Genomic DNA, 12,802 nt, shown 5'->3' on the forward strand with positions numbered 1-12,802 from the left:
ATTTGCCAATTAAATTCTGACTCCATCAGTTACAAGACTCATCCTGACTTTAGAGATGTTAGAATGGGAGAGAAAATGTGTCTTAGCAGTAATGAAATATAGTACTCTCATTTTAAGTTGCATCGAGGCTCAGAAAGCTTAAGCAACTTGCCCAAGGTCACACAGCAGATGGTGGGGTCAGGATTTGGACCCAGTCTGCCCAAGGAAAGTGTTCTGTCCAGTGTCTGGGTGGCCTTAGCAGACAGAGTTTCTGCTCAGAGTCCCTGGAATGCCAGGTCTAATGAGATCTGTCCACAGGGTACTCAGTGGCCCAGAAGAGCGGCTGCTTGTAACTGGGGTTAGCTGACATTCAGTTCCATCAAAGCCACTTGGCGCTCAGGTCACCTATATTGCCTTCTCTGCAAAGAAAGACTTCCCCAAGTGGGCAAACAGGGTTAGGAAGAATGGCAGAGTCTGTGTGATCTTCAAAGTAAGCCCATCCTTCAGCTGAGCCAAGATCAGCATTTTAGAGCTGGGGAACATAAATACACTCCAGAACACTATAGCTTTGTAGCTTGCTGCTAGCTACTCCCCAACCGTTCAGGCCGATTTCCGTGGAAGAGCCAGATATCTGTGAGGACACACCACCATCCTGGGCCGTGTGAGTTGGATCTGAATCCTGGGTTTCTGAACGCATCATGCTCAGATGTCACTTTGTGAAAACCACATGGAGTTGCCCTGCCCTGGATTGCTAGTGAGGGTTCCTGAGGGCTAGGAGTTATGGGCCCCTGGGCCCCAGGGCTGTGCCTTTGTGGCTGCATTGGCTTCAGTCACAAGGCTGGTGCCCTAATTGTGCACCGCACTTTGCAGTGAAAAGGGAGACTCCGGCCCAGTTTTCTGCTGAGATCACGGAGATGCCTCTCCCTGGATTACAGAAACATCACAATGGCCCTTTGCTTCACACAGTCTGGAGACTTGGCAAGACTTCCTGATCATTCTGGAGTGGCAGTCGATAAGAAAAGCTGCATTCCACACTGAGGGGACTCTGGACTGCTGGTTGGGAACTCAAGAGTAGCCTGCTACCCAGAGTCTGTTTGCATGTGGTCATTCTCTTGTGGGCTAGGGACAATGATGTGAAGGGTTTCCACTGCCCTAACCTCCCTTAACAGGCAGGGTCGTCTTCCTGTTGAAGGTTGTTATGTGCTGACATTACCTTTGATCCTGGGTGATGCGTTGATCAGGGACAAGGAATATTCCTGTGAGTCTGGTTTAGAGAAAGGTTTCATATCTTGACTTCTATGTGGTCCTATTGATGTAAGTTCATGTTTTTCAGGGCTCCAGTAGATTGTAGTAGATGTTGCTAAGGCACTGTGGAGGGCTTGGTAGGAGACCAAGTCCCACCCTAGAAAAGCCTGTAGGTAGATGGGAAGCATGTGGCTGACGTCTGGCTGTTGGTTCAGGGCTGGGCCACTGGTTTCTGTGTTGTCATCACAGACGTACATGCCTACAAAGTCAGAGAACAGCTTGGCATCTCATTGGACTCATCCAATCAAACTTTTCTGCTCCAATTTTAGCTAGGAACTCACAATCCAGCTTCCACAGAACAGTTAATAAAAACACTCTGTTTCTTAGGAAAAGCTATTTATTCTTTGTAGTTACATATTTTTCATTTATATAATCTTATCTGTCTATATTTTGTACTATGCAAGTACACACAGATACATGTAATGTTAATCCTAAAAATAGAACAGCCAGTTACTTTACCAGAAAAGTAGTTCATTCTTTATTCCAGAATGGCAAAGAATTAAAATTAGCATGGGCATACCAGGGTGACCCACAAGCTGGTCTTAGACTAGAGGAAAGGGGGGAGTAGGGTGCTGCTTGGGACAGGAGCCCACTGGAGGGGGCCGGGGTAGGGGCTCCTCATTGCCTGGGCTATTGCTGTGTGAGGAGAAACCTTCCTTCATTGTGCTCTGAGGGGTGGGACATGGGAGCACAGGGGCCCCCGAGAGCATTAGAACTTAGAGCTTGGTGCTTAAGATAGATGTGGTGTCTGGGCTTTGCTTCAGAATCATCCGAGGCTAGGGCAGGAGAGGAGAGATGGGCCATACAGCTGAACACTCGATTCAATATACTTTTGTGTATGTTTGCAAACCCCTGTAAAATTTCCAAAAGAGGGAGCCAAAGAAAGAGACTGCGCACTGCTACTTGTGGTGTGGAGGGCAAGTCAGAGGCAGCCGGGGTGCAGCTCGGCAGCCTAATAGGTCCCCACTGGGCAAGGGCACACAGCCCAGCCTGGCCCCAGGTGGGGCTTCGTGGGCATGCAGACTGAGGGCTTTGAGCCCCCGTGGGAGTTAGCACCAACAGCTGGAATCTTGGTGCTGGCAGTTTGCTTTTCCTCCTCCAAAGCCTTTCATCGGCATTAAAAATAGAGTGCATGGAAGCACTTCCTGCACAGAGTGGGAGTGGGCGCACTGGTGGAACCGGTGCCCAAGTGGGCTTCCGACAGCCTGCTTCTCTGGGACTGTGGCCACCTGCCCATTGGGCTGCACCTGCTGTCTTTCCCCAAGAAGCTTGGGAGTGGTGAATCCAGAAGGAGTGCCTCCACAACCGCAAAAGACCGCAGCCCCCAGATCTGGCCAAGCGATGGGCCAGTACCCTGCTGGGCACCGCTTTTACTTGCTTTTCCCAGTGCAGCCTGTCCCAGTGAAAGCAGGAGGGGCCCAGGCTCTGCTGCCCTGAAAAGCGAGGGCTGGGCATTTTGTCAGGCCCAGAGCCAAGTGAGGGCTGAGTGAGGCAGGGTACCCCCAGTGGCCTTACTCCTTCTGGCTTGAGTGTGGGCCTGTCACCAACATGTGCAGCTCATGCAGGAACAGCTCGTCTGAGCCATGCCCAGCCCCCCAGACAGAGGGCACAGAAGTTGCTTTTTCGGTTCTGTTTCTGTTCTGGAGTGCTCTCTCTTTTTTTTAGCTTTTTATTTTTAAATAAGTATAGATTCTCAGGAAGTTGTAAAAATAGCAGAGAGCACTCCCTTGTACCTTTCCCCCACTTTTCCCTGATAGTTACATTCTACATAATTCTAGAACAGTGTCAAAACCAGAAAACTGTTGTGGGCACCTTGTTACAGTGCATGTGTGTGCTCCCATGACCACCAAAATCAAGACACAGGAAGGCTCATCTACACTTGTGCTGGATCTCACAGTCACACCATCCCCTGCCCCTTCCTAGCAGCCACCCATCTGTGCTGTAATTATGTCCTTTTGAGGAAGTTATAAATGGAGCCATCCAGTATGTGTCCTTTGGGGATTGGCTTTTTCCACTCATCCTAACATCCTGAGAGATCCAAGTTGTTGTTGTGTGTCATTAAACCACTCCTTTTAATTTATTTTTATTTTTATTTATTTTTTTACACCACTCCTTTTTATTTCCGAGTAGCAGTAGTAGTATGGAGGGGCCAGTTTGTGTTCAGCCACTCACCGCTCGGAGGCCATTTTTGCTGCATCCACCTTGGAGCAATTACAGATAAAGCTGCTGCACAGTTGTGACTGGTTTTCATGTGGACATAAGCTTTCATTTCTCAATTGCTAGGTCACAGGGTATATGCATGTTCAGTTTTTGAAGAGTCAACCAGTTTTCCAGGGAGGCTGAAGCATGTTTGCATTCCCAGCGCCCATGCTCTCTGTGGCCTTGCCAGCTCTGGGTGTGGTCCCCGCTGGTTTCAGCTGTCCTGACCGGTGTGGAGTGGGCCCTCCTCGTGCTCTTCCATCTGCTCTACCCCGATGCCTACCATAGCCAGCACCTCTCTGTGTGCTTATTTGCCACCCTATACCTTCTTTGGTGAAATGTCTGTCTCTGTCCCATTTTCTAACTTGGTTGTTTGTTTTCTCACTGTTGAGTTGCAAGAGTTCTCCGTGTGTTCTAGATATGAGACTTTGGTTACCTGTGGGTCTGTAAGTACTTTGTCCCGGCCTCTGGCTCAGCCTTGTGTCCTCTCAGCAAGGTCTTTCATAGAGCAGAGAAGTTTCTCACTTTTAGTGGAGTCAATTTAATGATTTTTTTTTTTTTTAATGGATCTGTGTTTGGTGTCACGTTTAAGAAATCCTGCACTAATTCCTATGTCTAAAAGACTTTGTCTTACGTTTTCCTCTAAAAGTTTCATATTTAATGGAAGTCTATGATCCATCTGAGTTAATTTTTATATATTAATATTTGTGAGGGTTAGATCAGGTTTTTAGTTTTGTTTTGTTTTTTATTTTTATTTTTTTTTAAAGATTTATTTATTTATTTATTCATGATAGACAGAGAGAGAGAGAGAGGCAGAGGCACAGGAGGAGGGAGAAGCAGGCTCCATGCCAGGAGCCCGACGCGGGACTCGATCCCGGGACTCCAGGATCGTGCCCGGGCCAAAGGCAGGCGCCAAACCGCTGAGCCACCCAGGGATCCCCTAGTTTTGTTTTTTAAAGTAATCTCTACACCCAACGTGGGGCTCAAACTCATAACTTGGAGATCGAGTCACATGCTCCTCTGAGTAAGCCAGCTAAGCACCCCTGTTTTTCTTTCTTGTTTTGTTTTGTTGTTGTTGTTGTTGTTGTTGTTGTTTTGATAGACTATTAGAAAAACAGTTTTAGGTTCACAGCAAAGTTGCGCAAAAGGTAGAAAGATTTCCCATATTCCCCTGCCCCCACACACTCACAGCCTCCCCTCCTTATCTGTGTCACCCCACATGGTACATGTGTCACAATCGATGAACCTGCACTGACTCGTCATCATCACCCAGAATCCACAGTTCACCTTTAGGGTACACTCTGTGTGGCTGTACATTCTGGGGGTTTAGACAAACGTGTGAGGACAGGTATCCACCATTATAGTATCATACAGAGTAGTTTCACTGCCAGCAAAAGCCTCTGTGGTCTCTCTATTCATTCAAAGTGGCTGTGCCATTGCACATGGCCACCAGCAACCTGCTGCTTCACATCCTTGCCAGCATCTGGTGGTAACAGGGTTGTGGATTTTGACCGTTCTAACAGGTGTGTGTGAAACATGATGTTGAGAATTTTTCGTATGTTTATTTGCCATCTATATATCCTCTTTGGTTCAAGGTTCATTTTTTTTGGTCTATGGACGTCCAATTGCTCTGGTACTATTTGTTGAAAAGACTCTTTTCTTCTAATGAATTACTTTGACACCTTTGTCAAAAATCAAAGTGCTAATGAGACAGTTTTGCGGTTCTGTATTCCTTTTTGTTCCTAGGTGTGTGTCCCTCTATCAATACCACACTGTCTGAATTACCATAGCTATACAGTAATTCTTAAAATCAAATCAAGTGATTCTTCCTACTTTATTTTCCTTTTTCAAAATTAGTATAAAAGTCTTGCTCGGTTTTGCATTAAAGCAGCCTTTCCTCCTGTGAAGAGCTGACTTGACCATGCTGCATCCTTAGTCTGTGAACACAGAACATCTCCTGTTTACTTAGATCTTTTATTTCTTTCCTTTGATTTCGTTTTCAGTTTTCAGCAAACAGATCCTATACGTGTTTTATTGGATTTTACAACTAAGTGTTTTGAGGGGTTTTTTGGAGCAATTGTAAGTGGTATTGTATCTTAAATTTAAGTTTCTGCACATTTATTGCTAATCATTAGAAATAAAATTGACTTTTGCATGCTGATCTTGTGTCCTGCAATCTTGCGGAGTTCATGATTCTTGGAGTTATTTTGTAGTTTCCTTGGGATTTTATGTATCAACCACCACGCCATCTACAAATCCAGACTGCTGTAATTCATCTCTTCTAATCTGAATGCTTCTGATGTCCTGTTTCTGCCTCGTGCTGGCAAGAACTCCCAGTGTTAATGTGGACGCATGGTAGCCAGATGACATCCGTGCCTTGCTCCTGGTCTTACAAGGCAGGTGAGGGTGTGGATGTTACTAGTCAAGGTGAGGAAGCTTCCTGTATTGAGCAGTTTTCTCAGGATGTATATCATGAATGGGATTTGAATTTCATCAAATGATTTTTCTGCCTCCATTGAAATGATGTGTGAAATTTCTTCTTTAGCCTCTTGAGAGGGTGAATTATAGAGATTGATTCTTGAATATTGAATTGGCATTGCATCCCTGGAATAAATTCCACTGAGTTGCAATCTACAATTCTTTTTATATATTGCTACTTAGGATCTTTGCCCTTATATTTTATGGGGGACTTTGGTCTGTAGTTTTCTGTTTTGTACTGTTGTCTGGATTTGGGGTCAGGGTAGTACTGGCTTCATGGATGCTCTGGGAAGTGATCCCTTCTTGCCTGTGGTTCTCCAAGAGAGTGCATGGAGCTGCTGTGCATTCTTCTTTCATCGGTGGATAGAATTCCAGTGAAACACCTCATGGGTCTGGACACAGGCTCTGCATCAAGAGACATCAGGGCCTCCACTTCCCGAGGCTGTAGTGACAGAAACCCTGTCCTGCCCTGCCAGGGAAGGGAGGGACCAGGCTGACCCAGAGACAGCTGGCCCAAGGGCTTTGAACTGTACCTGGCTTCACTTCCTCTTACTTATAGCCGACAGCGGACCCTGCTCACCTGGAGCTTTACCCCTCTCTCCCTCTGCCACACAGTCTCTGTCCAAGAGGGGCCCATCCCTGGGGTTCAGTGGGAGGGAAGTGCTGTGTACAGGAGCTCTGTAGGCTGTCTGTATCTAGGGAAGCAGGGGGTGGAGGCATTCCAAACCCTCTGCAGCATCTCCTGTGGATTTCAGTGATGATTAGTTCTCCGGGAAGCGGCATGCTGGTCCACCAAATGTTCTAGTTAGTAATGTCCTTGTGAGACATACCATTCTCTCCTTAATGACTCGGAATGATCAACATAATCTTGGGGTGCCTGTCACCCTGGTTTTGTTTTGTTTTTAAGATTATATTTATTTATTCATGAGAGATACATAGAGAGAGGGAGGCAGAGACACAGGCAGAGGGAAAAGCAGGCTCCATGCAGGGAGCCCGACGTGGGACTTGATCCAGGGACTCCAGGATTACGCCCTGGACCAAAGGCAGGCGCTAAACTGCTGAGCCACCCAGGGATCACCCTGATTTTGTTTGTTTGTTTGTTTTTGATCACCCTGATTTTGAAGGCTAATTTGTATTGCCTCTGGGGGGATGGTTTATTGAGAATTTCATGCTTCTAGAACCCCAGCCACCCAGTTTCTCCTCTGCCTCATGGGGGTCTCCATGTCCCTCCCTAGGACTTGTGTGCCCACCATATCCCTTTTCTCTCACATATCCAAAGGCTCTGCGCTCACCTTGGGTTTCAGGTGCTATCTTCCCAGCTCTGTATCTCTTCACCTTTACCCTTCCTCAAACATTTAAATCACAGAATGTAAAATCAGCTTGCTCTCCAATTATTCTTCGCCACACTATTACAGTCTTCTGTAATCTCGCTGTGGGCAGGTGTCTCAGTTCCCCCAGGCTGCAATAACAGAATCCCACAGCCTGCGTGGGATAAACACATTTATTTACCACAGTTCTAGAGGCTGGACAGGTTGTGGTGAAGCCTCCTCCTGGTTCCTGGAGGGTCACCTTCTGGCTGTGTCCTCACATGGTGGAAGGGTCGAGGGAGCTCTCTGGGTCTCTGCCCTCACAACCCATGCATCTCCCCAAAGCCCCACCTCCATATACTATCATATTAGGAATTAAGTTTGAACATATGAACTTGGGGGAAACAAATATTCGGTCTGTGGCTGCAGGCATTTTTGTCTGTTTTATACCCCATAGTATCGTTAGTACTCAGAGAGGAGCATTTAGTGTGAAAACCTTGGTTAACAAATATTTGCGAAATAAGTACTGGTCCTTGTTGATACCCGCTCTTCCTAACCAGGAGCTGCTGAGCTAAGTTGCCTGGAGGAGGTGGGGTTCTAGGGTCCCTTGGGGTGGACATAGCTGCTGCTGCTAGGCTTACACAGCAGGCAGGGCTCTTGGTCATTCTACTTGCTGAACCTTGTCCACAAAGGCTCTCAGGCTGTCCTCTGTACCACTTCTCTTGGGGCCCCCACAGAACCCCACAGGTGCAGTGAGTGGCCCTATGTCCATTGTTCCCTGATGAGGCCCAGGGTCAGACAGCCCCCGTGGGAAGCATGGCCTGGCAGTGCCTGCTGTGGGATAGAGTTCCACCTGCCTCTGTGTGTGCCCTGGGGTGGCGGAGCACATCATGCAGGGCCTGGGAGGAGCACTAGATTGGGAGAAGGCAGCCCTAGCACATTTTAGGCCCTCCCTGAGCCCTAGGCCCTTCACCTGTGAATTGTGGGTACAGGGTGGCTGAGAGCCGGAGATGGGTGGAAGGCGTGAAAGCGCACTCTGAGCCATGCATCCCATCCCCACATGTGGTATGCCCTGCCAGTACCTCCGTGTTGCCAGGCCCGCTCCCTCCCTTTCCCGCTTCTGTCTCCTGGGGCTGCTGCTGAGTCACCGGAACCAGAGGGTGGTGTGAAGAAAGCAATCAATCGGAGGGCTCCTAAGGCTGAGTAGTGATGCTGGAATGCACTAGAAAATCAGCACGGAGATCCTCTAGGACTCATTTCCTGGAATGGAGTCCTTTCCAGGAAACTGGCAATCTTGGAAACTTTTAAAAAAAATATTTCCTAGTTTCAGTTTCCTTATCTGTAAAGTGGGGGTGCCAATGCCTGCCTCCCAGGGATTCAGCAAGACAGCACAGGTAAAAATACCAGGCTCAGAAGCCATGGGAGCGGGCAGGCAAGTCCCTATCCTGCCCTCTGCCTTCCTTCTGTCCATCCAGCTCTGCTACTGGCCTCTGCAGTCCCTGCGAGCCCGCCCCTGTTGTCCCTGTGCAGCCAGCCTCCATCCATGTGGATCAGCTGGGTAGCAATGAAATCACCAAGAGGAAAAGCACAGAGTCTGTCTTGGCTCTGGGACCTTGGAGATGGTTATCAGGCTGGGAAGCTGGGACACCCACACCCAAAGCGGGAAACCCACACCCACCAGGCAGCACACAGTGGGCAAATGAAGAAATGGCTTTCTAGAGTTGCCTCTAGAGTAGAGAGCATCTTAGGATGCCTGGCTCTGACCTTTGCCAGAGAGGTGGTTGAGACCCTGCTCTCCCGTACCCAAGCAGCCCTGCCACCAGAGCTTCCTACAGGGCCTTGGGGGAATTCAGAAGGCTCCTGGCTGCCTGTGTGTGATTTTTTTCTTGCACCTTGAGATTCATCTGCAGTCTTAAAGGAGGGAAACATGCTCAAGAAGAGATTTAGAAAAAGAAAAAAAAAGAGATTTAGGTGTTCACCTGGCGAGGAAAAAGCTTTGGGATTCATTTATTCAGTGAGCTTTCGTTGACCACTTGCGTTTTGCTGGCCTATGTGAGTACAGAGTGAGCAAACACAGTCCTACGGTTGCAGGCCTCACAGTTTGAAGGGACTGGTTGTTACTCGGAGGACTCCAGTGGGTTGCCCTGTCACCACTCTGAGAAGTGCTGCGGGGCCATGGTGTTGTCAGGGTGCTCAAGAGGTGAAGCAGAGGTTTCTCTGAAACTGAGGACTAGTCATGAGGCTCCAGGCAAAGGGAAGAGTCTGTGCAAAGGCCCTAGGGAGGAGACAGCTGGCCAGGTTCAAGGAACCCAAGGGTGCTGCAAGTGGTGGAGATGTGGGAATGGGGCCGGCAGGCGGGACCAGAGCTTGCCGGTGACACGTGGGTCCATGTTGCGGGCAGAAAATGGGAAGCAACTGGGGGCGCAGCAGCAGTGGGTTTTGTTTTTTTTTTCCTGCCTCTTCTGTTGGGAGCAGCTCAGGAGCAGGGCCTGGAGCTAGGCCGACCTGTGAAAGTGAGCTCTGGGGCACACAGACCTGCCCTGAGTCGCCATTCCTCTTCTGAACAACCTCCTTGAATAAGGAACCCCGCGCGGGGGCTGCGCCACTTCTCCTTTGCTGAGCAGAGCTGGCCTGGGGTCGCGGTCCGCGCGCACCGCCGGCAGCCCCGCCCACCGCTGGGCCACGCCCACACGCTGACGCCTCCCACGCCGAGCGCCCGCGCGCTTGCGTCACCGCATGGCCGGCTGGATCCGGTTCTAGCCGAGCCGGGCCGGCCTGACATGCGCAGTGCGCGGGCGCTGCGGCCGGGCGGGCCCCGGGCACACTGATGGCCCGGGACGCGGAGGTCAGTTCGCGGAGCCCGGGAGAGGGGCCCAGTGGGTGTGGGGGGGTCGGCCCCGCAGGAGCGCGCGGCGGGCGGGGCGTGTCCGGGGTGGGGGGGCTTGCCGCGGAGGGCCCGGCTGGGGGAGGCCCCAGGCTCCAGTAAGACGGCTTACGGTGAGGGCGGATGCCCTTCCCCCATGGGGTCGGGCGCGGGTGGGCCCGGGCGGCTGCTGCGGTCACGTCGTCCTGGGAGCCCCGCCCAGCAACCCGGCCCACCTTACTTACCCTACTTCCCGGGTCCCCGTTTACAAAGGATGGGGGGCCCCGGAGCGCCCTGCTCCCCAGCCTCCGCGTCCTGCACGATGAAGATGGAGCTCCGAGCTGTCCTGCGCGGGGGGAGGCGGGAGGAGGGCTCTGAGCTGTGTCCTGCACGGGGGCAGGCCGAGGGCGGCGGCGGGGGGGCGGTGTGTGTGTGTGACGCTCCGAGCTGTGTGCTACACGGGGGGAGGTGGGGGGGTGCACCGAGGTGGAGCGGGGTAGTCCTAGGGGACACCAGGCTGTGTCTTACACCAAAGAGGAGGGGCACTCGAGCTGCGTTATGCACCAGAGGAGGGAGCTCCAAGCCGTGTCCTGCACCAGGGTGGAGGAGGGTAGTCATGGGGGGCTCCTAGCTCCGCCCTGCATCAGGGGGGCCTGCAGGCTGTGTCCTGCACCGGGGAGTGGACATGAGGGAGGCTCTGAGTTGTACCCCACCTGGGGAAGGCTTCTGGTGCCCACTGACCTCTAGTTGCTGATTCAGAGACCTGGGTTCTAGTCTCAGCCCCAGGCCATGTGACCCGACGGGAGTCCCCTGGCTCTCCACCCTGTTTTCTCTGTAAAACTGGGGAGTGGTCTAAGCCCTGTCCTTGCTCTGCACCTGGGACTGACCTGTCCTTATCCTCTCCTTTCCTGGGATGGGTGTCATACTTTGCTTGGGACAGCTCTTCAAGGCTTTGTAGCCCAAGGTAGCTTAATCTTTGCAAGGCCCAGCCACACTTAGCACATCATGGTTTGAGGGAGGAAAACGTACAAGGGTGTTACTCTTTGCTTGTGAAATTATTTGGCCGTAGCTCATTATCTGGGAATGATTTTTCACTGTACTTCAGGAATTCTTGCAAAGTGACAAAAACCTAACCCATGATTTCCAGATGTGATGAAATTAGCTTGAAATTTATATTTAACAGCTGATGGGGTGGACTTAACAATGTACTGTAGACATTGAGTGAAGCACTTGTTTTAATTTTGCTGTTTCATCTTGGAGCCAGTAACCTGTTTTGGTTTTCTTCCCATAGCTCAGACCTTTTGTGGGTCCTGAACAACCCATAGGGCCCAAAAGGCAATGGGGCCCCTGAGATGAGGACGTACATCGAGTTGCCCTGTTCACTTTGTACCCAAAGGCTCGGCCATCTCCTCTTCCTCAGAGCACAACAGCTGCTGAGGAGGAATGCAGTCCAAGGACTGCTAGGCTGAAGCAGCCTGAAAACATTGGAGAGTCTAGTGCAGAACTGCAGGTTCTTGTCCTTGACGGAAGCAGTGTCGGGGCCTCTTCCAGCAGTTGCCCTGGGAGAGCTTGTGCTCTGTGCCTGCTCCCAGATCCCTGGGCCCCCTTGCCACTAAGGTGGAAGGTGGGTGCTTTCGCATTTTTGTAGAATGCTTTCCAGAGTAGAAGCGAGTGTCTGTTCAGAAATTGTTGAGTTGTTTTTTGAGTATTAAATGTTATTTCTAGACTCATTTATAAGTTGTATACTTAACATTCTGCCTGGCTCTGCCCATTCTGGCCATCCGCCTGCCAGAATGGCATTTCCAGATTAAACACAAAGTGCAGCCTTCAATTCCTGGCCAGTCCCACGTTTCCGGAAATGAAATGAAAGCAGATTCAGAGTTTACTAGGAAGGAGATGGGCGTGGCCTCGGGGCCTGCTGTGAACACCCCTTGGGCCAGGGCTGTGCATGTGACCTTTGCCTTCCAGTCTAGCCCTAGCACCCAGAAGTCATAACTGACATTCCACATTAGGCTGTCGACCATGCAGAACGCAGCTGGGCTCCATGCCTGTGCTGGCCCACGAGTAATGAGAGAAAGATGACTTGAGTCTAGATTATTACCTAAAATCAAGTGAGGGTCCATTGAGCCTAGGACTACTCATGAATGACAAAGCTCATACAGAGGGGAGTCCACCCAAGGCAGCAAAAGCTGGCAGGCGGGGTAGTAAGGAACAGGGTGGCCCTTGGGGCCTGGAGCTCCAGGAAGACCCAGCCTCAGCCAGGCAGTTAGCCTTTCTTCTAGGGGGGGCAGTGTTTACACCTCTGTGGCCGAGAAGTGCTGGTGGGGGGGGTCCTCCTGGCCCAGCATCGGGTCCTATGCCTGCCTGGTGAGAGGCTTAGCAAGGAGGGGCCCTCACAACCTCCTTGAGACTCTGCTCTCAGAAGATCCTAAGACCATTTTGCTGGAGCAGGCCAACCCCCTCTGCCATAAACGCCCAGTAAAAAGAAACACCGACCCCTCAGCTGGTTAGGGAGGCAGAGGAGTCTCCAGAAATGGAGGGCCCGCTTTACATATTGTGGTCTGTGGAATGGACGTTCTTCTGATGAAAAAGGCATCTTCCCTGTCCTCATGCTCTTCTTTGCCATGTGTTGTGTGGTCTTACTTAACGATCTCGGGGCCCTGAAGTCTGT

The 12,802-nt window shown here is 50.7% G+C and overlaps 1 protein-coding gene across 16 annotated transcripts in view; it reads left to right on the forward strand.

The window, feature by feature from the left end:
* The window catches only part of CHLSN (cholesin), a 145,159-nt gene that overhangs the window by 90,770 nt on the left and 41,587 nt on the right, over nt 1–12,802 (forward strand). For 3 of the 16 annotated variants that reach the window (XR_012000565.1, XR_012000566.1, XM_026011279.2), the window contains exon 1: nt 10,029–10,113. The exons of 8 other annotated variants lie outside the window; for them this stretch is intronic. Coding sequence is in view for 2 of the 8 variants with exons in the window: in XM_026011279.2 (XP_025867064.1) it covers nt 10,096–10,113 (18 nt within the window). In the remaining 6 variants the exon portion in view is untranslated. Of the gene's footprint in view, nt 1–9,996; nt 10,114–12,802 lie in introns of those variants that run through there. 5 more of the 16 variants (XM_072753347.1, XM_072753348.1, XM_072753353.1 and 2 more) reach the window with 3 other exon arrangements.

The sequence above is a fragment of the Vulpes vulpes genome, chromosome 3, assembly GCF_048418805.1.
Source record: "Vulpes vulpes isolate BD-2025 chromosome 3, VulVul3, whole genome shotgun sequence".
Taxonomy (NCBI): domain Eukaryota; kingdom Metazoa; phylum Chordata; class Mammalia; order Carnivora; family Canidae; genus Vulpes; species Vulpes vulpes.